The sequence below is a fragment of the Pan troglodytes genome, chromosome X, assembly GCF_028858775.2.
Source record: "Pan troglodytes isolate AG18354 chromosome X, NHGRI_mPanTro3-v2.0_pri, whole genome shotgun sequence".
Lineage (NCBI taxonomy): Eukaryota > Metazoa > Chordata > Mammalia > Primates > Hominidae > Pan > Pan troglodytes.
Window position 1 is genome coordinate 10,269,189 of NC_072421.2, and position 24,186 is coordinate 10,293,374.

The window sequence follows — 24,186 nt, forward strand, 5'->3', positions numbered from 1 at the left end:
ATGTATTTTCACTTCCTATCCAATAAGGGATATCCCCACCCCTTTACTCCCCGACTACTGTAGTCATAAAGGTACACTCCTAGTTCCTCCCTCTCTCTTTCTCAGCTTCTCGGTCCCTGTGTGTGATAAGGTTTCTTGTTGCCCTGTGTGGCATGGTGTGGCACGCCCCAGCATACTCCCTTCCTTGGGAACTGAGTAATAAATTCTTTAAATGGCATTAGCCTCTTTGTGTTGTCACTCAGTCACCTCCATAAATTAAAACCCTTCAGGTTTTGTTGGCACCATAAGGTAATTTATTTTCTCTACATAGGATTTCAGAATTGAAAGGGACCTTGTAGATCAGTGAATTCCACCTGTCCATGGGTCAGAAAAGGGAGCTGGGGAAACTGTTAGGGGGCAGATCCAGGCCTTGGAGCACCTGGTTAAATGTGTTCTCTCCATAAGCCTAAGAAATGGTACCAAATTCTTATGTCATTGCATCCAATATGGTCCTTCCTTCTTTCTTCTCTTCTGTTTCTTTCCTTTGCTCTCAAGACTGGTGTATCACTTTGTCTCCCAGGCTGAAGTAAAGTGTGTTTGTTATATTGCATTGGTTTTTTATTCGTATTATTATCATCATATTGTTTTTTGTTGTTTTTTTCTGGATATTTTTGATCTGTGGTTGGTTGAATTGGTGGACGCAGAACTATCGGATATGGAGAGTCAACTGTATATAAAATCAGGTCAGCACACTTTTCCTGTAGAGGAGCAGATAGTAAATATCCTCAGCTTTATGAGCCATGTGGTGTCTGTTGCACCTACTCAACTCTCCCATTGTAGTGTGAAAATAGCCATAGACAACACATCACCTCATGGGTGTGGTTGTATCTCAATAAAACTTTATTTACACACACTGGCAGTGAGCCAGACTTGGTCTGTGGGCCTCAGTTTGCAAGCCCATGATCTAGACAATGCACAGATAGCAGATGGTGTCCGTCAGCTTTGGATAGCTGTAAGTATTACAAGTATGTAAGTCTGTTAAATACTTAATAAAAATTCCAGTTTTAATGTTACAAATTGATACCCTTGGTATTTGTTTTAGCTGAAGATGCAAAACCAACCCCACAGCTGCCTGAGTATTAAATTCTACTTTTCTGTGCCAAATAAGCAGTATTTCTAAAGGCCAGTGATTGATAACTTAGCAGATTTTGCTGATGAATCAGGCCAACATTAGCTGGGCATAGTAGTTCACTGTATACCTCAAATGGTTTGTGAAGTCATTTGTGAGGGGTGTGGTTTAGCAGTGTCATAATTGCAAGAAACGCGATACATGTACTTGGTTTGTTTTAAATGTTTATGTTGCCTAGTTAGATGAGACAAATTCTTATACAGACTGTTTCCTCTCTTGTGAGACTATTACACGTTTTATTCCAAATGGACAGGACTTTACATGGAAGATCCTACCATCCTTTATAAAATGTCATCCTTTGTGTAAGCCTTTCAGTTTATCATGATTATACTCTTTTTTTTCTCCCTGGGAATAATTTTACCTCATCTGGTTATGCTCTGTTACTGTGTGTTATGTTATCTAAGGTCTATGACCAATTGCATGCAGAGGGTGGCTTGCTTTTCAATAGCAACAACCAAGAACCAAGCAGAAATGTAAGGAGAGTAGAGCTGGGGGTAGTGGCCTTTCAGGGTGTCAATTCCCCAACCATGGTGGGGTTGATGGGACAATATTGGAAACATTTTTGGTTGTTACAATGGGAGTGTGCTACTGGCATCTAGTGGGTAGAGGCCGGGGGTGCTGCTCAACATCGTACAATGCATGGGACTGTGTCCCCCACAGCAAGGAATGAGCCAGCCTAAAAGTCAGCCATGCTGTGGTTGAGAAGCCCTGCTGTCAAGAGATTCATCGGGAATACGCCTCCTAAGTAGGTGGCAAGCCTAGCGTCTTCAGGAATGTCTCTAGGCTAGCCTACTGGTGACACCAAGGACACTAACCCATCACCCTCACACGATCTTTCATCGAGGTACCACCAAGCTCTTTGTTCTCCTGCCCTTTAACTACTTCTGCACCTGCCGCAGGGGCAGTCCTTGGTGCTTCGTTTATCATTGGCATTCTGGTCTTTGTTCCTACGGATGTCTTGTTGGGCAGAAGAGATGTGTTCAGAGATGCGGGAAAGCTGAGGAGGCACAAGGCACCGAAGTCTCACCACTCTGGCAGACTGCAAATGAATGCGCCCATTAGCCCTGGAGTCCAAGTGGGAGGGGTGAGATGCTGGCAGGTGTGGAGGCAGGCATTACCTTCCGCAGCACCCTGGCACCTGGTTCTGGCAACTGTGGCCTAAGAGGAAGTGGTCAAGCAGCCTCTAGTACATAGTCCTTGGGCATTGTCTTAGTTAGTATGGGCTGTAACCAATACCTTAGACTGGGTAATTTATATACAACCAAAGTGTATTGCTCACAGTCCTGGAGGCTGGGAAGTCCAAGATCAAGACGCCAGCAGATTTGGTGTCTGGTGAGGTCCTGTTTCACATGGATGGCTCCTTCTGTGTCTTCACATGGTGGAAGGTGCAGGGGAGCTTGCTTGAGCCTCTTTTATAGGGACACTGATCCCATTCACGAGAGTGGAGCCCTCATGATTTAATTGCTTCCTGAAGGCCCCACCTCTTAATACCGTCACTTTGGGGATTTGTCTCCCACATACAAATCTGGGGGGGACACAAACATTCAGAACGTAGCAGGCATCTTCCTGTCCCAGAATGAATATCAGAACTAGCAAATATCCTAGCAGCCATTTCATCTGACATCCTTATTGTTCCAACAAGGAAAGCTGGGACAGCAACCTTTCCACTCACTGTGGTCTTCTCTCCATCAAATGTGTCGGGGGTCTGGCTGCTGTCCCATCTATGTGTCTCATCAGCACCTCAAGGTACTTTTTATCCCTATACCACAGAGGAGGAAATGCAGGCCCAGCCAAATGAAGCGACATGGGCCAGGCACCCAGTGGCAGAACGAGGACAGAACCCAGCCATCCTGCCTGCTGCTGACATTTTCTCCATCCAGCCCTCCTGCTTGCCTTCATGAGACCACATGGCCAGAAATCAGTAAGAAAATCTTGCAAGCAAATGGACTGAAAAACCATTGCTCTAGAGGCCATGTAGAGATCCATTCAAAGAAATGCAGCTAGTGAAAATTTCAGCAAATAGGAGGACTTCTGTTCACCATGGCGTGGAATGCACATCTCCCAGGTCTTTATGAAGGTGCCTAATTTCCAGTCACGACCTACCCTCTCCAAAAGAGGACCCAAGCTGATGAAAGACCTTCGAGGTACCCCTGTAGAACTTTATCCTGCGCATTTGTCATTGTGCATCTGCACAGGATATTCCTTTCGGCAGATGACTTTCAGCTCTTTGCAGAAGTCTCAGACGCCACATCCTTACTCCATCTTTACTGGTTCATCTCTTTGTTCCAAGAAGACTTAATTGAATCTGGATACTGTTGTCCACACGATCTAGAAATGAAATCTATGTTGGAGAGCATAATCATGTAGAGAGATAAAGTTATGCAGCCAAAACATGTACTCAACATTAAAAACCCAGATGAGAGAGAAATCAAGGGCACACTCCCTCCATGGGTTAGACTGAGCTTTGCACACCGTTCTTTGTGAGTTGCCTGAGCTGCACCCACGCTGGCTGCTGTTCAGAGCTGCAAGTGGTCTAGCTGAGCAGCAAGGTGGAAATGGAGTCTGTGTCCATGCAGGGAATTCAAGAATTTTGGTTCCTGTGCTTGCGGGTGGGTCTTGGAGTGTAAAGTAAAAAGAGGAATCTCGGAGTCACATAGTCTACGGTTCACAGTTTAGTTCAGCGTCATATCACATGATCCTTGGGCGGGTTACCTGATGTCTCCAATGTTTGTCCTTATGTGTGAAACAAAAACAGTACCAACTCCAAACAGCTGCTACAAAGACTGAGGTAGTGGACAGAGTGCCCAGGTTTGGTTGAAGATGGTAATGTGGTCAGAATCGGCTCTGTTTCACAGAGCATGTGACTGCAGGTACCAGTTCTGTGGCCCAGTGCTGCTTGCGGGAATGAATGAGTCAGAGTGGATGAATGAAATGTCCCAGGAGCACGAGACTTTCCTTCCACAATTGCTCCATCAGCCATGAGGTTTGCTTGTCAGGTGCCGTCATCAGCACATAAATGCTGCATTCTGGTGCATTCAGTAGATGTTTCTAGATACTGTTTCATGGTGGCTAAGAGTGGTTTCTGGCGCCCAGGCTTAGATCTCAGCACCACCCCTACAAACTGAGCAACAGGAGGCTGTCAGTTACCCTCAAAAGATCTCAGAGACTGATTCATCAAGGGGAAAGCGGCAGTGACAGAATGATGCTGAGAAGCTTGAAGCCATTTAGTAGGAGCCACGTGAGTGGCCCCCATCAGCCGTGAGAGTCATGATGTCTATGAGAGAGGAATCACTGTGGCCCAGAGTAGATAAGGAAGATTCCATGTAGTGGATCGTCAAGCCAAGAATGCAGTGAGGTCCTGCTTTATCCATTGACTGGGGTTTTTCTCTTCCACACTTTGCCAAAGACCTCAATGATAAAAGCTTGCAGGTAAAACTCTGTATAGCATTGGCAGAGAATAGAGTCGTTGGTGAACCCAAGGGTGGGTTGCTTCATTTTGGTAGGAGTGGGTAGGGGAAAAGGAAGGTGGATAGAGAGAAAACAAGTTAGAAGGAAAAGGTAAGGTTGTTGTAAACAGCCTTGGCTTATATCCTCCAAAAACACAGGGGCGGAGGAACCCTTGGGGATAGGGGAACCTGGAAAGGGGTCCTTTGGAACCTAATGTAGGCAGTTATAGTTCTGTAAAGAAATATGCAAGGCTCTGTGCAATTGATTGTAAAATTAATAGCAGCTACCCTATTCCTCTGTTAGATAAATCTCAACTACACATTTGATATGTTCTTTACAACCTGGCGGTGGGGACAGAACAGAGGGTGGATTGAGGAGGAGGGAGAGTAGACAGAGAAAAGTGAAGTGTAAGAAAGCAGCAAGGAGAGCACAGCGCAGAGCTCGTCTCCTGGAGGAACATTCCCATCTGGTGAGCGTTTTGTTTATTGCAAGGTCAGTTTGCATTTGGATAAGGCGAGGCAGAAGGGCACTGATATGGAAGCAGAGGGAAGCCGGCTGCCACTGCCCCCCATTGGCTGAATGAAAGACGGCGGAAGAGGAGCACCTGTCCAGCAAGGCTGACAGTCCTGCCTCCTGGGATAAGCAGATTCTCAGCCTGCAGAGTGGTCTAACCAGGGAGGTAGAGTGGCTGCTTTCCGAACTCCCTGCTTCCTGCTCATTTGCCTCATGCATGGAAGTTGTAAACAGTGTGAGAGTTGAAAGCCACACCATGGGAATGCCTTGGTGTCCACCCCACCTGTAGCCAGGGACCGAGCACTGGGGGGTCCATGTTCCTCACACGAGATCCCCCCATGATGTCCACCTCCCAAGGATTTCAAGCTCCTGTGCACCCCCAGGCCGCCTCTGCACCAAGCAAAGTGACCCAGCCCTGCCAGGCGGGGTTGCCTGTTTTAGGAAACTCCCTGCAGCAGCCTAGGCTTGCTGGCAGTGGGATGCCACCTCCCTCTCTCTCCTTGATGAAGGGCTGTCGCAGCTTCCTCATCACCCCCAGACCTCCACATAGATGCCCTGCACCATTGCCTTCTTTCCTTGAAGCAGGCGCCATCCACAAGAGCGCAAGGCATGGCTTTCTGTGTATTCGGTCCTGACCCCCTTCCCAACAGCTTCATTCAAGAGCCTTCATCCAAAGCTGATCTGAAAACACCTTTAAATTGCCAAGCATCATTGATAGCAGCTTCCTAGAGCGGCAGTGAAAGAGATGCACTGGGGGAGGAGAGGAAAAGAGCCAGCATCAATTAGCAAAGAGAAAATTCCCAGTGTTTTGAGAAAATGACTCAGTGCCACACCAGTCAGTCCAGAACGGCCTCTTCTCCGTCTTCAGTTGTTGAGTTGTGATACACTTGCCCCACGTGCCAGGAGGACTCAGGGTCAGCGTTTGCTGTTCCCTCATCTTGGGCTGAAGAAAGGTGCCCTGTGTGCTTTCAGGGGGTGACACAGAGAGGCTTCAGCGTGAGCTTCTGCACAGTCTTACGAACCACGGAGTTTTGCGGGGGAGCCTGGAGCCAAATTTGAGTAACAGAAATGTCCAACCGGGGCATGCAGGGCAAACTACTGTCTGTTCTGCTTTGTCCTTAATAACACTGAAACGGTTCTACCATTAAAGTCCCTTGTTTCATCACATACCAATCCTGGTCTTCCTGGGTCTGAAGTCCCTCCCTCTCTCCCTGCCCTTTCCCACCTTACTGAACCCAAATCAGAAGCATCCCTGGGCATTCTGCAGCCGTGTCTGTCCCTGCAAATTAAGTGTGTTTGAAGTCTGCGGGCCACCTTCAGATCTCAATGGCTGCACCTCCCTCCTTCAATTCGGGTCTCACTCAACCTCAGCTTTCCCCTCTTGCCACAGGTTTTTCCCACTCGGCTTTCACATTTGGGATTGAGAGCCACATCAGCCAGTCCAACATCAATGGGACGCTAGTGCCACCGGCCGCCCTCATCTCCATTCTCCAGAAAGGCCTGCAGTATGTAGAGGCCGAGATCAGTATCAACGAGGTACGTAGCTGCTGGGCCGGGTCCCCAAACAGCAGAGCCCTGGGAAGCTGCAAGAGCTTGGAACACATTGGAAGCTAACATGCATTTCCCTCAGGCATTTGGGATTAATTCCGCGGCAGGGTGCAGTGGCTCATGCCTGTAATCCCAGGACTTTGGGAGGCCGAGGCAGGAAGTCTACTTGACCCCAGGAGTTTGAGACCAGCCTGGACAACATGGTGTAACAGCATTTCTACAAAAAACAATTTTTTAATTAGCCCAGTGTGGTGGTACGCACCTGTAGCCCCAGCTCTCGGGAGGCTGAGGTGAGAGGATCAGATCACTTAAGCCTGAGAGGTTGAGGCTGCAGTAAGCTATAATTGCACCAGTACACTCCAGCCTGGGCAATGCAGTGAGACTCCATCTCTAAAATTAAAAAAAAAAAAAAAGAAGAAGAAGAAAGTAAGTTGGGTTCTTTTCCACTTTGTGTTGATACCGGTTGTGTGGACACACAGCAGCAAGCTTCCAGTGCCCCTCCCACATGGCTCTGTGTTTTTGACTTAAATGTAGAATCACTGGCTGTTAGTTGATGTAAACACTTACACCGCCACATCTGAAAAAGATGCGGCAGATCTTCAGCTGCTCTGGGCTTCGGAGTGGACGTTTGCCTTGCACTTATGCAGACTTGCTGTCTCTTCTTGATTTCTGGAGCAGGTTGGTTAGAGAGGGGCCCCACACATGGTCAGGTGGAATCTGTATTTCAGCAGAACCCGGCAGAGGGCATCACCAGAGGCTGCGTCAGGGCAGAGAGGTGATGGCTCTGGTGTTAACGAGGATCTCAAGGGATGCTTTCATTACCGGGCTCGTTGTAGAGCAGATGGGGGTAGGAGGATGGAAAAATAAATGCACATTAAAACTGTGCACTTGGCTTGGAACCCCTCCCACTTTTCACATTGGTCCACAGTGAGCAGTTGTGCCAATTTTATACCAATTTTGGTTTTAAACCACACATCTCACCCTCTCTTGTCCCCTCCTATTCTGGTCTCATGATTCTGCAGTGAAGATCCCCTTGACTTCTGGGGAATAATGGGATCCACAACCTTTCTTGCCGCCTTCACCTGAGTCCCTATTTTATTTTTAGAGACTGAGTCTCACACTGTTGCCCAGGCTAGGGTGCAGTGGCACAATCATGGCTTACTGCAGCCTCGACCTCCTGGGCTCAAGTGATCCTCCTGCCTCAGCCTCCCAAAGCACTGGGACCACAGACAGTCCCTGTTACTGATTTCTCAGTCCCCTGCAGCTTCCTCCCTCTGCTTCTCTTTCTCCTACTCTGACCCAGGCACGTGATTCTACTGAACTTTTCCATACTGTACCGTCATCCATCCCACCTGGCGGTCACATTCTTCCAGGATTCCCTCTGTCCTGTCTTTCTGGGAACTGGTCTTGCCCTTACAAACCTTTCTCCTTCACAGCATGTTACACTGCTTTAAAAAACTCTTTTAGAAAATCACAAAGCAATATATCCTGTTCTCTTTTTCTTTTCTTTTCTTTTTTTTTTTTTTTTTTTTTTTTAAGACAGGGTCTCTCTCTGTCACCCAGGTGGGAGTACAGTGGTACAATCATAGCTCACTACAGCCTCAACCTCCTGGCTCAAAAGATCCTCCTGCCTCAGCCTCCTGAGCAGCTGGAACTTATAGGTACACACCACCACGTCCAGATAATTTTTTTATTTTTTGTAGAGATGAGGTCTCGCTGGTCTTGAACTCCTGGGCTCAAGCGATCCTCCCGCGATCCTCCCGCCTTGGCCTCCGAAAGTGCTGGGAGTACAGGCGTGAGCCACTGTACCCAGTCCCTGTTTTCTTTCTTGCACTTCTGCCTACCATTTTTCGCAAAGCTGTGGCTTTCGAAACTCCGGTGTTTTTTCCTCTCTTGTGCTCCTTTTTCCCTGGCAAACCCCTTCACACTGTGTGCCCGGGATCTTCCACTGACTCCTTCTGGCCCTGTCTAGTTTCCTCACTGCAAAACACACACGTGTGTATCTAAGAGGACATGTCTCCAAGGTCCAGCCAGCCCTCAGATCTCAAGGCGCCTGTGACTCTGTTTTTCTCTGCTCATTGCCTTCTACCTCTCATCTGTTGAGAAGCCTTCATAGTTGCCTTCCCTCGGCACTCCAGATTCCAGCACTCTAGGGGCTAATGAAAGACTGTCCCATTTGTCACAATGGTTTCTAATCATTAAAAAGTGAGACGCCAGGGGCGGTAGCACACATCTGTAATCGCAGCACTTTGGGAAGCCAAGGCAGGAGGGTTGCCTGAGGCCAGAAGTTCTAGACCAGCCTGGCCAATATAATGAGACCTTATCTCTACATAAAATAAAAAAAATTAGCCAGGTGCAGTGGCACATGCTCGTAACCCCAGCTACTCGGAGGCTAAGGCAGGAAGATCAGTTTGGTCCAGGAGTTTGAGGCTGCAGTGAGCCATGACTGTGCCCCTGCACTCCAGCCTGGATGACAGAGCGAGACCCCGTCTCTAAGGAAAAAAGAGAGACAGTGTGCCCGCGGAGTTTAAATGAGGACATGTTGTTACTACCTTGGACAGTTACCGCGTTTTGTCATGGGCTTGTTCATTTGGGTGTGAACATATGAAGGAGGAAGGGGGTGTGGGAGCGTCTTGACCCATCGGTCACCATTGTCCACTCCATGGCCAGAATCAAGGGCCAAGAGTACCTGAGGAGGTGATGCAGCTAGTTCTTTACATAGGTTGTATTGTTTTCTTTATTTTGAATATTGTCTTGTAATCAGAAATCATCTGGAGTGATGTTTCATTTAGTTATTCTTCAGCTGAAACCTGAGCCTTTCAGTTCTTCCTCATTTCTGAAGTAATTCAGGTTCAGAGCATGTAAACATGTGTTTGCACATCCAGATACAACCCCAAGGCTTATTGAGGTTCACCTGATTCGAATATTTGGCGTGTTTCACAAGGAAAGAACCTCCTGCTGTATTTTTAAACGTGTGTGGAAAGTTTCCCATGGTAAACGGAAATCAGAGAATCAAAGAATGGTCAAAAAAACATGAATCAAAACAAAATGATGTCAATTGTGTCATGGCTATAGTTAGTCTAACCCTGAACCCAAGGAGTCATTTCAAGTAGCAGCAAGTGCCTATTTTATTAAATCCCCTGGACAGATGGACTTGGAATCCAGGCCTAAATGCTGTGTGCATCTCATTTGGGCTCTGCTTCTGAAGCGTTACCCTCCCGTATAATGGATGGTCATTTGCAGAGATTTTGCACAGTCGCGATAGCACGTGGGCAGGTCTTCTCCACCGCGGCACTCAGTATTTGGGGCTGCATGTTTCTCTGTGGTGGGGCCATCCTGGGCACTGTTGGATGTTGAGCAGCATCCCTGGGCTCCACCCACCAGATGCCAGGAGCACCTCTCCTCCCTTAGTTGTAACAGCCAAAAAAGTCTCCAGACGTTGCCTAATGCCCCCCAAGGAGTCACAGTCACCCCCCGCCCCCGCCACGTTGAGAATCGTGCCATCAGGGATAGCACTTTCTGTCAAGAATAAATGGCCTTTTTGTCCTCAATGCCCCAATTGGGTTTGACACTCAGAAGAACCATCACACTTAGTTCTTACCAACAGTTTGTCGTGTCCCCTTCCCTGCCCACCATGGGATCCCTTCACCCCAGGCTCCAGGTCCATGCCGCTTCCCCCGTGGCCCCCTGGTTGCTGGGAGCCAGCTGTTTACGCCCCACTTCCCTGCGCTTCTCCTGCCCAGAGAGCAGAGGCCATTCCAGAGCCCTCACCCCCGTGAGCTGACAGCTGTACCTTGGCTTGCTTCCCCAGGATGGCACAGTGTTCGACGGCCGCCCCATAGAGTCCCTGTCACTGATAGACGCCGTGATGCCCGACGTGGTGCAGACGCGGCAGCAGGCATTCCGAGAGAAGCTCGCTCAGCAGCAAGCCAGTGCGGCGGCGGCGGCGGCTGCGGCCACGGCAGCAGCGACAGCAGCCACCGCGACCTCAGCCGGCGTTTCCCACCAAAATCCATCGAAGAACAGAGAGGCCACGGTGAATGGGGAAGAGAACAGAGCACATTCAGTCAGTGAGTGCAGGGGCTCTGGGAGTTCGGTGGGCCTCTCTGGGTTCATTGTTTTCTTCTTGGGCAAATCCGAATGCCTTCTTAAAAACCTGCCTGCTATAAATGTCTTAGAAGCTGCTCTCTAGTGTTTGCTTACGATCTGGCCGGAAGAACTTCCCGTTCCATTTTTTCCATCACAACCCTTGGACCTGAGCTTCTTTACCCTCATCTTCAACTTTAGGAAATCGTGCTGCGCCTGCTAATCTGAGAACTCTCATGTAACACATGATTATTGCCCGTGATAAACAAAAGTGTTTCATTCATGGACACCTTTGGTCTCAGCCTCCAGCCTTCCATGTTGAGGGTTTTTGGCCAAATTATGGTATAATTATTGAGCTTGCAGTTCCTGCCAAGGGCACTGGGCCCCAGAGACTGGGCATAGGCTTATTTGGTCTTTGCAAAACCCCAGGACATCAGTCCCTGTTAGGTGATTGCCTGTGAGTATGTGGCCAGTCAGAGAGCCCAAAATTCTACCCAGAGAACCTGCTCCACTTAGACATACTGCTCTATACACCCGTAGGGACGCCACTTCAGGGTGCAAGTTCAGAGCGAGCATATGTGCCGTGCATGGCGCACCGTGTGCGCACGTGCACTCGCATGCACAGGTATGCATGTGTGCATATGTATGTTGTACATGTGTATATCTGCATGTGTATGTGCCTGTGTCTGTGTGCAAGTGTGTATGCATGCGTGTGCGTGTATGTGTGCGCGTGTGTGCATGTGTGCGTGCACGTGTATATGCGTGTGCGTGTGTGCACGTGTGTTCCTGTGCGTGTGTGTGCACGAGTTTGTGTGCGTGTGTGTGCGTGCGCACGCACACCTGTGCATGGTGTAGTGTATGTGCGTGTGTGTGTGCGTGCATGTGTGTGCACGCGCACACACCTGTGCATGGTGTAGTGTATGTGTGTGTGTTTTTCCTTATTTGAAAGTTGTTGCCCTCGGAGCAGCCATGCAGCCCAGCAGTCCTTGAAGATCGAGCTGACTATGACGTTGCTGTCTTACCTGGTACGTCTTGGCTCCACAACTTCCTGGTGTGTAGAGAGCCAGCCGGCTGCCTCTGATGAGGCTGCAGCCCGAGCCAAGCCCTGTGACAAGTTACCATCCACAGGCACCAGCTAAAAAATTCTTGGAGAAGCAGATCCAGCATTTAATGGAAGGTTCACAGATTGTTAATAACGTTTCTATTGCAATAGGGTGACAGAAAGGCCACCTGCCTCAGGTAAAAGGAAAAGACCTCTCACCAGCCTTCTATTGATAAGGTCCACAATTGTGGGGCAGGAAAAGAAGAGTCTGGCCCTCCTCCTCTGTGCATGTGGCCAGTTCACCCTGGTTGAACTTCTGGAACAGCCACCCCAACCCCCTTCTCAAACCCTGCATCTTGTGCCTGACCCACAGCCCAATCTATGGAGACAGGAGCATTGGAAGGCCGCATTTTGATAAGAATGAAAATACTGGCTGTCACTCCTGCCTGGAGTTACCAGGCCCCCTGCCACTGCGTGGCTGGCTAAGATGCCAGTTTCCCTCTTGCCATCACCAGGGACAGTGGGTCTGCCACATGCAGAAAGATGTTTTTCCTCTCTTCCAGCCAGATGACACTTTCAGAGCATGGAAGAAACACCAACATTGAAGAGTCCCATTGTTGTTTGAATCTTTTGTATCAGGCTTCTCGAGCTAAGCAGGACCACCAGGCGTTTTCTTATTTTTTACATAAACAGCACTCCTACTCAGTGACACGTAACCTAAGATCACATTGCTTCTGTTTCCTGGGTTTTCCACCAGAGCACCTTTACGAAAGACATATGACAAAGCATGCTCAATTCCTCACCGTATTGTGAAACTGTTAACCATGGCTAATTGTTTGATGATCAGGCTACATTGCTCCTTTCTCAGGAGCATAAACCAGGGTCTAGCAAACTTTCTTTACAGGGACAGACAGTAAATGTCCCAGGCTTTGAGGGTCATGCAGTCTCTGTCACAGCTGCTGAAGTCTGTCAGAGTGCAAAAACAGCTGTGAGAGTCAGCTCAGGCTGCCGTAACAAAAGGCCACACACCAGGCTGTTTAAGAATTTGCTCTCACAGTTCTGGAGGCTGGAGGACCAAGATCAAGGTGTGGGCAGGGCTGGTTCCTTTGCGAGGCCTCTCTCCTTGGCTTGTAGAGACTGTCTTCTCTCCATGTCTTCACGTGCTCGTTCCTCTGGTTGTGTCTGTGTCCTGATCTCCTCTTTTCATAAGGACACCAGTCCCACTGGGTTAGGGCCCACCCTTGTGACCTCCTTTTACCCTGCTCACCTTTTCAAAAGCCCTATCTCCAAATACAGCCACATTCTGAGGCCCCTGGAAATTGGGGCTTCAAGATATGAATTTTAGGGGGACATAGTTTAGCCCATAACAGTAGCCATAGACAATTTGAAAACATGGGCAGTGGCTGTGTGCCAGTCACACTTTATTTATGCAGAAGCAGCCAGGGACTAGGTTTGGATCATGGGCTGTAGTTAGCTGGCCCCAGTTACAAAAAATAACTGTCACCCAGGCTGGGGTACAGTGGCACAATCATAGCTCACTACAGCCTCAATCTCTTGGGCTCAAGTGATCCTCCCACCTCAGCCTCCTGAGTAGCTGGGACTACAGGTGTGCACCACCAGGGCTGGCTAACTTCTTGTTGTTGTTGTTGTTGTTTTTATAGAGATGGGGTCTTGCTATGTTGCCCAGGCTGCTGTTGAACTCCTGGTCTCAAGCAGTCCTCCCTCCTCAGCCTCCTGAGGCACTGGGATTTTAGGTGTGAGCCACTGCACTTAGCAAACTGTTTTTATTCCTCAATGAAATTTAGAGACTGTCAAAATGTAAAGAAACCTAAAATATTTACTAAATTGCACTAAAGCCACGATTTCGTTAGAATCATCAGAGGTAGGCCGGGCGTGGTGGCTCACGCCTGTAATTCCAGCATTTTGGGAGGCTGGGGCAGGTGGATCACTTGAGGCCAGGAGTTTGAGACCGACCCTGGCAACATGGTGAAACCCCGCCTCTACTAAAAATACAAAAATTAGCCTGGTGTGGTGGCACATGCCTGTAATCCCAGCTGCTTGAGAGGCTGAGGCATGAGAATTGCTTGAACCTGGGAGACGGAGGTTGCAGTGAGCCGAGATCGTGCCACTGCACTCCAGCCTGGGCGACAGAGCAAGATTCTGTCTCAAAAAAAAAAAAAAAAAAAGAAAAGGAATCATCAGAGGTAGTATTTAGTACATAAAAAAAATGTTTCTGGAAACAAAAGAGCCCTTTAAGTGTGTTTCTCTTGTATTGGTAAGCCACTTGTCTCTTTGTGTTTGCTGTGACAGATAATCACGCGAAGCCAATGGAAATAGATGGAGAGGTTGAGATTCCATCCAGCAAAGCCACAGTCCTTCGGGGCCATGAGTCTGAGGTGTTCATTTGTGCCTGGAATCCTGTCAGTGATTTGCTAGCCTCCGGGTAAGGATGTCAGGATGGGGGGCGCTCCAGAGTTGGGGAGATGGGAGATGCAAGCTGCTCGCCCTTCTCTGGAGTTCTGCCTAAAGGAACACACACTCCCCTTCTTACCCCGGTGTGTGGGCAGACCAAGGAATGGGTGGCTCTATGAGCCACTTCTCTACATGTCTCATATTGTGGAGAAGCCATAGTTCCAAGTCATTTTCTCCATGTGGTGGTGAGGAACACAGCAGCACTTAAATTACCAAATGCAAAGATGGCAAAGAGGGAAACAGGGATCCAGAGGGATGAAAAAGACAGAAGAGCATGTGCTGAAGATGCCCTCTGGCCAGAGAGCAAGCTGTGGAGAGCTTCTTATCCCATTTGAACCAAACACCAGAGGCTCCTGTGTTTTTATTCTTCAGATCCGGAGACTCAACTGCAAGGATATGGAACCTGAATGAGAATAGCAACGGGGGCTCCACCCAGCTCGTGTTGAGGCACTGTATACGAGAAGGGGGCCATGACGTCCCGAGTAACAAAGACGTCACCTCACTGGACTGGAATGTAAGCATCTTCCACCCCCTGGGCACTTTGAAATTGGTAAAATCGGCCAGCCACCAGGCAGGGGCTGCAGCAATGGAGCCCATGCAGACATAGGAGGCAGGTGGTCCTGTGTGCTCAGCCCCCACTCTGATGGGCTGCCAGAGAGGTGTTCTTGGCTTCTTTTTTTATTTTGAGACGGAGTCTTGCTCTGTTGCCCAGGCTGGAATGCAGTGGTGTGATCTCAGCTCACTGCAACTTCTGCCTCCTGGGTTCAAGCGATTCTCTTTCCTCATCTTCCCGAATAGCTGGGATTACAGGCTCATGCCACCACACCTGGCTAATTTTTGTATTTTTAGTAGAGATGGGGTTTCACCATGTCGGCCAGGCTGCTCTCCCACTCCTGACGCAATGTGATCCGCCTGCCTCAGCCTCCCAAAGTGCTGGGATTATAGGCGTGAGCCTCTGCCCCCGGCCAGTCTTGGCTTCTAAGAGCTATTAACAAGGCTGCATTTGGCAGGCAGTGAGCTGTGTATTCAGTAGCCGTATCTTTGCACGTGAGCATGCCTTAGCAAAATGAGCCTGTGGCCTCATGGTGGGAAGGTAGGCTGGGAGCCCCAAGGTAGTTCTTCTGGAGAGATACGTCGTGCAGCCCAGGAAAGGTGATTCTCCACCTTGGGATTTCAGCACCAGGTGTTCTGTGCATTGACACATGGGATGCACACAGTTTGACTGCTTTTTATTTTCTGCAAGGTCTTACAATAGCTTTCAGCATGGTATTTTCAATTCTGTCATTAAAGAACGCAGTGGCAAATGGTTCCAGCGTACCTGGATCCTGGGAGAGGCTCTCCGAGCTGCTTTGGTGCTGCCGCTCCTAAGTTGTTTTTGTGGGTTTTTGTCTCTTTCTGGCCCTCAGACCAATGGAACACTCTTGGCTACAGGTTCATATGACGGTTTTGCAAGAATATGGACGGAAGACGGTGAGTTCTGTGTCCCTCGTGCTGGGGTCGGGTAAGAGGAGCTGCCGAACTTAACCCTTGAGTGAACAGACCATGACATTGAGGTCAACATGTTTGTTTTTACTAACAGGTAACCTGGCCAGCACCTTAGGCCAACATAAAGGCCCCATCTTTGCCTTGAAATGGAACCGAAAGGGGAATTACATTTTGAGTGCTGGTGTAGACAAAGTGAGTATTAGCTGAAAACACATCCCTTTGATCTATAGGTGGTTATATATTTTTAATCTCAAAATAACATCGTGGTTTCTTGGAACTCGTAGGCTTTGTGCTTCCCCTTAAGAAATGAAAATGATGTGTTTAGGCTTTGTTTTTGTGGTTTTGATCTTTCTGTTCATTTGTAACACATCATCTCTTAATATATTCTGCTGTTCTGCAGACCCTTGTGCAAAGCTTCCCTTTATTTGAGGTACATGGTTCAGTGGTAGAGAGAGGAAAATCTCCACATTGCATTTGTCAGTTGCTGGAAGGAGCCATGTGGTATGGGGCGTGCCCTGCCTGAACTTGCACCCACTGAGGGGTGAGTGGCACAGGCTGTGTGTGTTCTTCAGGCTTCGGCTTTCCTCATTTGATAAACTGTTGCTTCCCACCGTAGACCGCAGATTTCTCTGAGTAGGAGTCAAGCAACCTGGCTACAAGGGCACGCTCTTCCGATGGCCCACAGAGCCAGGTTAGAATTGACTTGCTCCGCACCTGGGCAGGGCTGCAGGGAGACACGGTAGTGTTAACTCCAGGTGCATGTAAAAGCCATCAATGGGGTGGGAACCCAAGGGCAAAGAGTAAGGGGATGCAGACTCCATCCCGGGCCCGAGTCTGATCCAGCCAGCAACCTCGGCCTCTGTGCATTTCACTTTCCTCACTTGTCCAGCGACAAGGCTGGCTGGAGTCATGACCCGAGACAGCCTTCATGGAACAGTTGTGCATTCCCGAGACTCAGCAGGAATTCTAAGTCATGGCTTTGGAAAAGAAGCATTATCTAGAATTGAGAAAAGAAAAAAAAAAGACGTGTTTTCACATGAATTTGTGTTTCTACAACAACTGGAAACCATGCCTGAATACTGGAGGGTGCTCGGGCCTCCACAAAGCTTTGCATTTTGTGGTGATTTCAGGATAACTTGAAAACTTACTAGGTCTTGAAGTTCGAGACCAGCCTCGCCAACACAGTGAAACCCAGTCTCTACTAAAAATGCAAAACTTAGCTGGGCATGGTGTCGGGTGCCTGTAATCCCAGCTACTTAGAGACTGAGGCGCGAGAATCTCTTGAACCAGGGAGGCAGAGGAGGTTGCAGTGAGCCGAGATTGCGTCTCTGCACTCCAGCCTGGATCTGGAAGAAGAGTGAGACTCTGTCTCAAAACAAAACAAGACAAAACAATACAAAACAAAACCTGAGTCAGAGCTCTCTGTTCTTCCTAGTTCTGAAAGTTATAAAATGATAGAGTTGGCCGGGCGTGGTGGCTCACGCCTGTAATCCCAGCACTTTGGGAGGCCACGGCAGGCAGATCACCTGAGGTCGGGAGTTCGAGACCAGCCTGACCAACATGGAGAAACCCTGTCTCTACTAAAAATACAAAATTAGCCGGGCGTGGTGGGGGATGCCTGTAATCCCAGCTACTCAGGAGGCTGAGGCAGGGGAATCATTTGAACCCGGGGTGAGCCAAGATCGCGCCACTGCACTCCAGCCTGGGCAACAAGAGCAAAACTTCATCTCAAATAAATAAATAAATAAATAAATAAAATGATAGACTTGACCTCTGAACATCATCCCACTTTGGGAGAAATTGCTTAAATGAAATAATTGAATTTGGCAAACTGTGGCCCACATAGGCCAAGTCTGGCTCCTCACCTGTTTCTTAAATTTAAATAAAGTTGTATTGGCACACAGCCACACCCCTTTGTTGAGACTTCTCCATGGTTGCTTTCATGCTACAATGGCAGAGATGAGCAGTTGCAAGAGACCCCAGATGGCCCTCAAAGCCTAAAATTCTACTACCTGGCCCTTCACAGAAAAAGTTTGCGGACTCTTGCACTAGGGTATAACTAGGTCAACAAATCATTCATTCATAATTGCTCTCCCTCTCTTTTAAGCCAAGAAACCTTTCAGACTTAGTAGCCTGGTTTATGATATTTTAAAAGCTGAGTTGCTGTGGTTGACACATAAACGTTCTCATGTAGCTACTATCAGATCTTTGCCAAGATGTTCTAATTCAAGTAACATGCATACGCAGCACTTTGCTGTGCATTCAGTAGGCTCTCAGTAATTGCTGCTTGAGTTATTAAAATCACTCATGAAAATGACAGCACTTTTCTTTATCAAGCGCTTCACTACTGCATGTGTTAACCCATCCGGTACTGCCAAGATAGGAGGCAGGCACAAGTATGATCACTCCCATTCTATAGAGGATGAACTGGAGGCCTGGAGAGGGTTATTAATTTGCCTAGGGACACACAGCTGGTGCAGAGTACAGAGGGATGGGAACTCAGACCCTGGTCACCAGTAACTACTGCCCTTTAACTTCCGTAGAATTCTAAATAGCTGTTTGTTTCCTGGCCTCCTTCCTACCTGGAGACTGTTAACATTTGTGATTGTTTTTCTCACTGATAATCAGTCTTAACTCCACCAGGTGATGGACTATGTGATCAGTGAAAATGCATATGTGGAATTATGTTAGTCTCTTGGGCTGGGTACGATCCACCATCATTACTTAGTCAACCACAGCAGGAGTGAAAATAACATCCTTGTACATAACACTCAGGGAGAAAATGTAACTTAGGGGATGCTGGTGTTGACCAACACAGAGTGACTAAAATATATGTCACATTCTTCAAATGTTTGCATAACTGTTTTCTTTTGTCCAATGTACATTTAACATAAACATCGACTAAGAGACCAGTCGCTGATGTAATATGTGAAATGGTATCAGAACTGTGAAAGAGTTTATATATTCTCTGCAGTGTTAGATTTGTTTTTGCATGGCTAAATTAAGAAGAGTTATACCCCAACAAAGAAATGTTAATTGGTCTAGAACTGACTCAAAACCCAGGAGTACCAAGTTTCAAAGACATTCACTGCTTGCTTTCCTCTGAAAATGTCTACAGTCAACACAAAATAGAACTCTTTCTTCTTAAAGCAAAATCTTGACTGAGCGTCAGTAACAGAGAGGTGTAAAGTTTCCAATTAAGTTGAAAATTCCAGTTGATGAAGACGTAACTCCAATGCTATTCATTGAGCTGGTTCTCTATCTTCCTAGCGTCAGTAAATTCATAAAAATTCGTGATTTCCTTTGCTTTCCAAGGGAGAACTCAACCTTTCTACTTACTATTAGACCAGTACATTGGTGCCTGGCCCCAGTGCAAGCCAATGGCTCTGCCATGTCTAGTGCCCCCATTTCATGGAGGGATGGGCAGAGGCATTTTCAGAAATGCTCGTCTCTGCAGCCCTTCACTTGGAACAAATGCCACAAAGATCTCTGGAGATGCTTTGTTCCAGGTTTTTCAGCAGTTTTCTGCATTTGGGGATGAGGAGGAATTCCTACCAATTTTGGTAGTTCTTGCAAGTATTGGTTAGGGATGCTCTGTCCTTAAACCCGTTTATGCCTAGTTTCCATTATCGGAACGCTGAGCATGTGGGAGTTATTTATATCCTACTGCTCAGGGTCATCGCCAAGGTCTGATTGCAGAAATTCAGAAAGTTGCAACCTCAGGCAGAAATGAGTTAAGGGAGATGCCAGCACATGTGGCTGATAGGTTCATCAAACGTGGCCATCCAGATTGCTGAGTTTAAAACATGCTGTACTTTAATGATGTGGTATGGGAGAAAAAGAAGGCAAATATCCCAGTAAGGTTTTGATACTGATTACATGTTGAAATGGTAATATTTGGGGGCATGTTGGAGTTAAATATAATAGATTGCTAATGAATTTTACCAGTTTCTTTCTTCTTAATGTGGATCCCAGAAAATTGAAACTAGCCCATAAGGCTCACTCTCTATCTCTATTGGACAGTGCCGATTTATAAGGAGAAGGGCTGACTGTCTTTTCTTGTATGATAAATGTTTCCAGAGAAAACTTTGCGAGAATAGTTACTAACTTTTTCCTTTCTTTGCGGAACACAGACAACAATAATTTGGGATGCCCACACAGGAGAAGCCAAACAGCAGTTTCCTTTTCATTCAGGTGAGTTTTTTGTTGTTGTTGTTGTTGTTTGTTTTTTTGTAATTCAAAAATAATAATTCAGGTCGAGCCCAGTGGCTTACGCCTGTAATCCCAGCACTTTGGGAAGCCGAAGCAGGTGGATTGCATGAGGTCAGGAGTTCAAGACCAGCCTGGGCAACAAAGCAAGACCCCGTTTCTACAAAAAATATAAAACATTAGTCGGGTGTTGTGGTACACACCTCTAGTTTTAGCTACCCAGGAGGCTGAGGCAGGAGGATTGCTTGAGCCAGGAAATCAAGGTTGCAGTGAGCTGTGATTGCACCACTGTATTCCAGCCTAGGTGACAGAATGAGATCCTGAGATACCCCTTAAAGTAACTGAATGCACAGAGTATGGAGCCCAGGAGGCCTCATTGGTCAGAAGGAGACCCATTTTGTGGCAAGCATTGATTGCTCTTAAGGTTTGCAAGATAGAGATGACCTCGGCACCCACCTGCTCAGAGCTCTGAAACACAGCAGTGAGCCAGCCACAGAAGCAGTGCGGGCTCCTTTCTCTTGCTGTTCTAAAGGGATGCTGTTTGGGGGGCTCCCTGAAACCACTCCCAGGATTGGTGGTTTGCTGCGAGGACCCCCAGGACTCAACATACTCACAGCTATGATTTCTAACAGCACAAGAATTTAGTGCAACATTAGCAAAGGGAAACGGTGCACACGGCCAAATCCAGAGCTTCGAAGGCTCCTCTCCCAGTGGACTCTCACAGGCCATGCTGAGTTCTTCCAGGAATAAGTTGTAACTATGCCTGTGAAGTGTTTTATACCAGGGAAGCTCCATAGAGTCTCAGTGCCCAGAGTTTTTATTGGGGGTTGGCCGTGTAAGCACCCAGTGCCTAGTACAAGCCAAAACTGCAGACCCCCAGAAGGAAAGCAGGGGCACAGCATAAACACACTGTTTGCACAAACAAGTGTTAGCAGAGTGAGCCGCTTGCGTCTGTTAGGGGAGGGTGGGAACTCTCCGGAAATCTAAAATCTCAGTCGCTAGCCAAGGGCCGGCCTTGCAAGCAAGCCTCTGTAGGGAGATCAGCCTCGGGCCTGTGGTGTTAGCACCTTCCTACACAGATGTGTGGCCGCTGCTCTGGAGCCAACTACATCCCTTTGTGCACTGGAGCCAGGCCAGGCCACATGCGTTAGCCCAGGGCTCTGGAGTCTGTAGAGATTCCGATTTTCCAGATTCCCACCTGATTCTTCGTGGGTCGTTTTGGGTTTTTTTGTTTGTTTGTTTGGAGACAGAGTTTTACTCTGTCACCCAGGTTGGAGTGCAGTGGTGCGATCTCAGCTCATTGCAGCCTCTGCCTCCCATGCTCAAGCAATTCTCCTGCCTCAGCCTCCCGAGTAGCTGGGATTACAGGCATGCACCACCAAGCCCAGCTAATTTTTGTATTTTTAGTAGAAACGGGGTTTCGCCATGTTGGCCAGGCTGGTCTCAAACTCCTGACTTCAAGTGATCTGCCCACCTCGGTCTTCCAAAATGATTCTTCATTTTCTTTCCCAACTCCCTCCTCTGTGTAACTCAGTCCTGATGTTAGACATGGCCTCTTAAAACAAAGACAGATGGCCACCCGCAGAGCTAATAGACTATTGGAAGTCTTTAGACTGGCTTAAAGTGGACAGAAGTGGGTAGGTGCCACTTCCCTTAAGGGCAAATGTCTGATTCGTCTTGAAGTAATCCCTAAATATGTGGGACGAAAGTTAACTATTCTATCAGCTGTCCCTGGGGCATTGTCCAGGAGGAGATCTGAGTGTCTTTCTTGTCATGCAGCTTGGGGTGCTTAAATGATGTTCTGAATGGGAGGGCTAACCGCAACAACCATCCAAGGCAGAACAGCCATCGGCACCTGGGGAGGGCTCCAGGCAGGGGACATGGGCCCTGCAGGAAACAAGACCATGAACCGAAGGTCCTGTCGAGGCACGATTGTGTTAGATGCATAGGCACCCACGTCTGTTATATTCCATGCAGTACTTCAGCAGGGACTCCTCATACAGGCAGCTCAGAGAGTGAGGGAGACTCAGGGAGGACGCTGTTTCTGCTCTGCTGCCCTGGAGAGGGAGAGCCACTCCTGCACAGCTTGGGACCCACACCAAACACACCTCTCAGGGTTGCCGGTGAAATTTGTTACTGGTGTTGCTTTAATTGACACTGTTGATGAAGGTGCTGAGCATATGAGAGACAAAAGGCTCCCAATGCAGGTAGCACGTGTACTAGGTCCTCCAGAAAGTGTTCTTCACCCCAAAGGGAAACCCCGTACCCATTCCATCTTTCCCTGGCAACTCCACCTACAGCCTGTGATCTGTGTGTCATCTCCATGCCAGACACTTGCTACTCTGTGCTCTAGACTGCAAATCAAAGCAGGTGGCTAGTGAGAATAGCCTTCCTAATGGAGTTCCGTCACGTTTGGCTTAAGTGCCAAAACCCACCTTTGTAGGCAGGAAGGATGCTATGACAGGTTCACAGCCCTAGACACGCAGACCCCGGGGGGTGAGCTTTCTGCATTAGACATCCCTGCCTTCTGTTTTTCAGAGAAAAATATGCCCGAGGTAAACATCAATAAGGTTCCTCTAACACTTGTATCTTAAGAATTCATCTGTAAAGTATTTCAGCAGAAAATAATCTTTCCCAAAGTATCCCCAGGCCCTATGGAAGGGTTTCCTACCCAGCTGACCCAGGAAGACCACAAACCACATTGTTCTGAATTGCGTGAGCTTCTTACCTGTAATCTGGCTGGCCATGAGGTAGACCCAATTCCCGTCGGCAGGTCAGACGTATCTAGGCGTTACTTGCTCTCTTTTTGGTGTCAATCAGTGTGTTAAAGAACGTTCAAAATGAAGAGAAAGAAGCTCGCTCTTCCAGGTGAAACGCAGCTGGGAAGAGCTGTGAGGAGCCCCTTTCTGTGGCTGTGGCAGGTTTGGTGTTTAATGGGGCGATAGGAGACATTGCCTTGCCCCACTAGCTTTTCCCCAGTAACACCTCGTGGGGGCGCCCTTGGTCACCGTCGGCAGGAAGCCTTAGCTCAGAGCCTCGTGGTGGAGTGAAACTCGGCCGCAGAAAGGAATGAACTATTGATGCACGACAGCCAGGAGAGATCTCAAGGGCATTTTGCCGAGTGACAAAAGCCAGTCTCAGAAGGTTGCATGCTCTGTGCTTTCGTTGATGTAACGTTCTCATGATGCTAAAATGCTAGAAACCTGGGACCCGTCAGCGCTGTGGGAGTTGAGGGAGCATGTGAGGAGGTTGTGTGCCGATACAGTAGCTGAGGGAGATCTTAGTGGCGACGGAACACTTCTGGGTCTCGGTTGCAGCGATACACATCTACCCATGTGATAAAATGACAGCACTCTACAGGCAAATTGCACCAGTGTCAGCTTGCCAGCGTCGATACAACGCTACGGCTACGCAAAATGTAACCCTCAGGAGAACCTGGGTGAAGGAGACACAGGACCTCTCTGTGTTACCTTTGCAGCTTCATGTAAATCTCTAAGTATTTCAAAAGGAAACTGACTGGCTGGGCCCAGAAGAATGAGGGCTATTGAACCAAACTGGCCTATGCATGGGAGGGAGGGCACAGAGGCCCCCAGCGTAGCTCAGCCCTCTTACCGGCCATTCACCCACATGGTTCCAAGCATTGTGGCTGCAGGAGCTGACTCAGAGTGGGGCTAACCACCTGAGCACGGGGGAGCCTCTCTTTAGATCAGGAATGTCCAGTCTTTTGGTTTCCCTGGGCCACATTGAAAGAAGAATTGTCTTGGGCCACACATAAAATACGCTAACACTAACAATAGCTTGATGAGCTAAAAAAAAAAAAAGAAGAAGAAGAAAAAGAAAACAACTCTTAATGTTTTAAGAGAGTTTACAGATTTGTGTTGGGCCACATTCAAAGCCATCCTGGACCGCGGGTTGAACCAGCTTGCTTTAGATGGAGGAGTCATCAGACGCTGGTCGCCATCTCTTGGACCGCTCACCAGATTGTCACATTTCCAGGTATATTAATCACATGCCCAAATGCAGAGGCTGGACCAGAAGTTTGCTGTTTAGCTCAGGCGATGTTGTAAACGAGAACGAAGAAAATGCGTCAAGAACTGTGGGGCTGTCATGAAACACGCTGCTGGGGATGGAACAGAAGAGATGATCTCAGATGTGGAAAAGACCATTGCTGACACCCGCGTCCTCCCACCCACACCTTCCGCCTGCAGGGGGAGCT

The 24,186-nt window shown here is 48.2% G+C and overlaps 1 protein-coding gene across 3 annotated transcripts in view; it reads left to right on the forward strand.

Moving 5' to 3' along the window:
- Positions 1-24,186, forward strand: part of TBL1X (transducin beta like 1 X-linked) — a 79,432-nt gene that overhangs the window by 37,169 nt on the left and 18,077 nt on the right. For all 3 annotated transcript variants that reach the window (XM_054676427.2, XM_054676429.2, XM_054676430.2), the window contains 7 exons: positions 6,519-6,664; positions 10,488-10,746; positions 14,115-14,247; positions 14,649-14,790; positions 15,683-15,746; positions 15,856-15,953; positions 19,895-19,955. In XM_054676427.2, the coding sequence (XP_054532402.1) occupies positions 6,519-6,664; positions 10,488-10,746; positions 14,115-14,247; positions 14,649-14,790; positions 15,683-15,746; positions 15,856-15,953; positions 19,895-19,955 (903 nt within the window). The remainder of the gene's footprint in view (positions 1-6,518; positions 6,665-10,487; positions 10,747-14,114; positions 14,248-14,648; positions 14,791-15,682; positions 15,747-15,855; positions 15,954-19,894; positions 19,956-24,186) is intronic.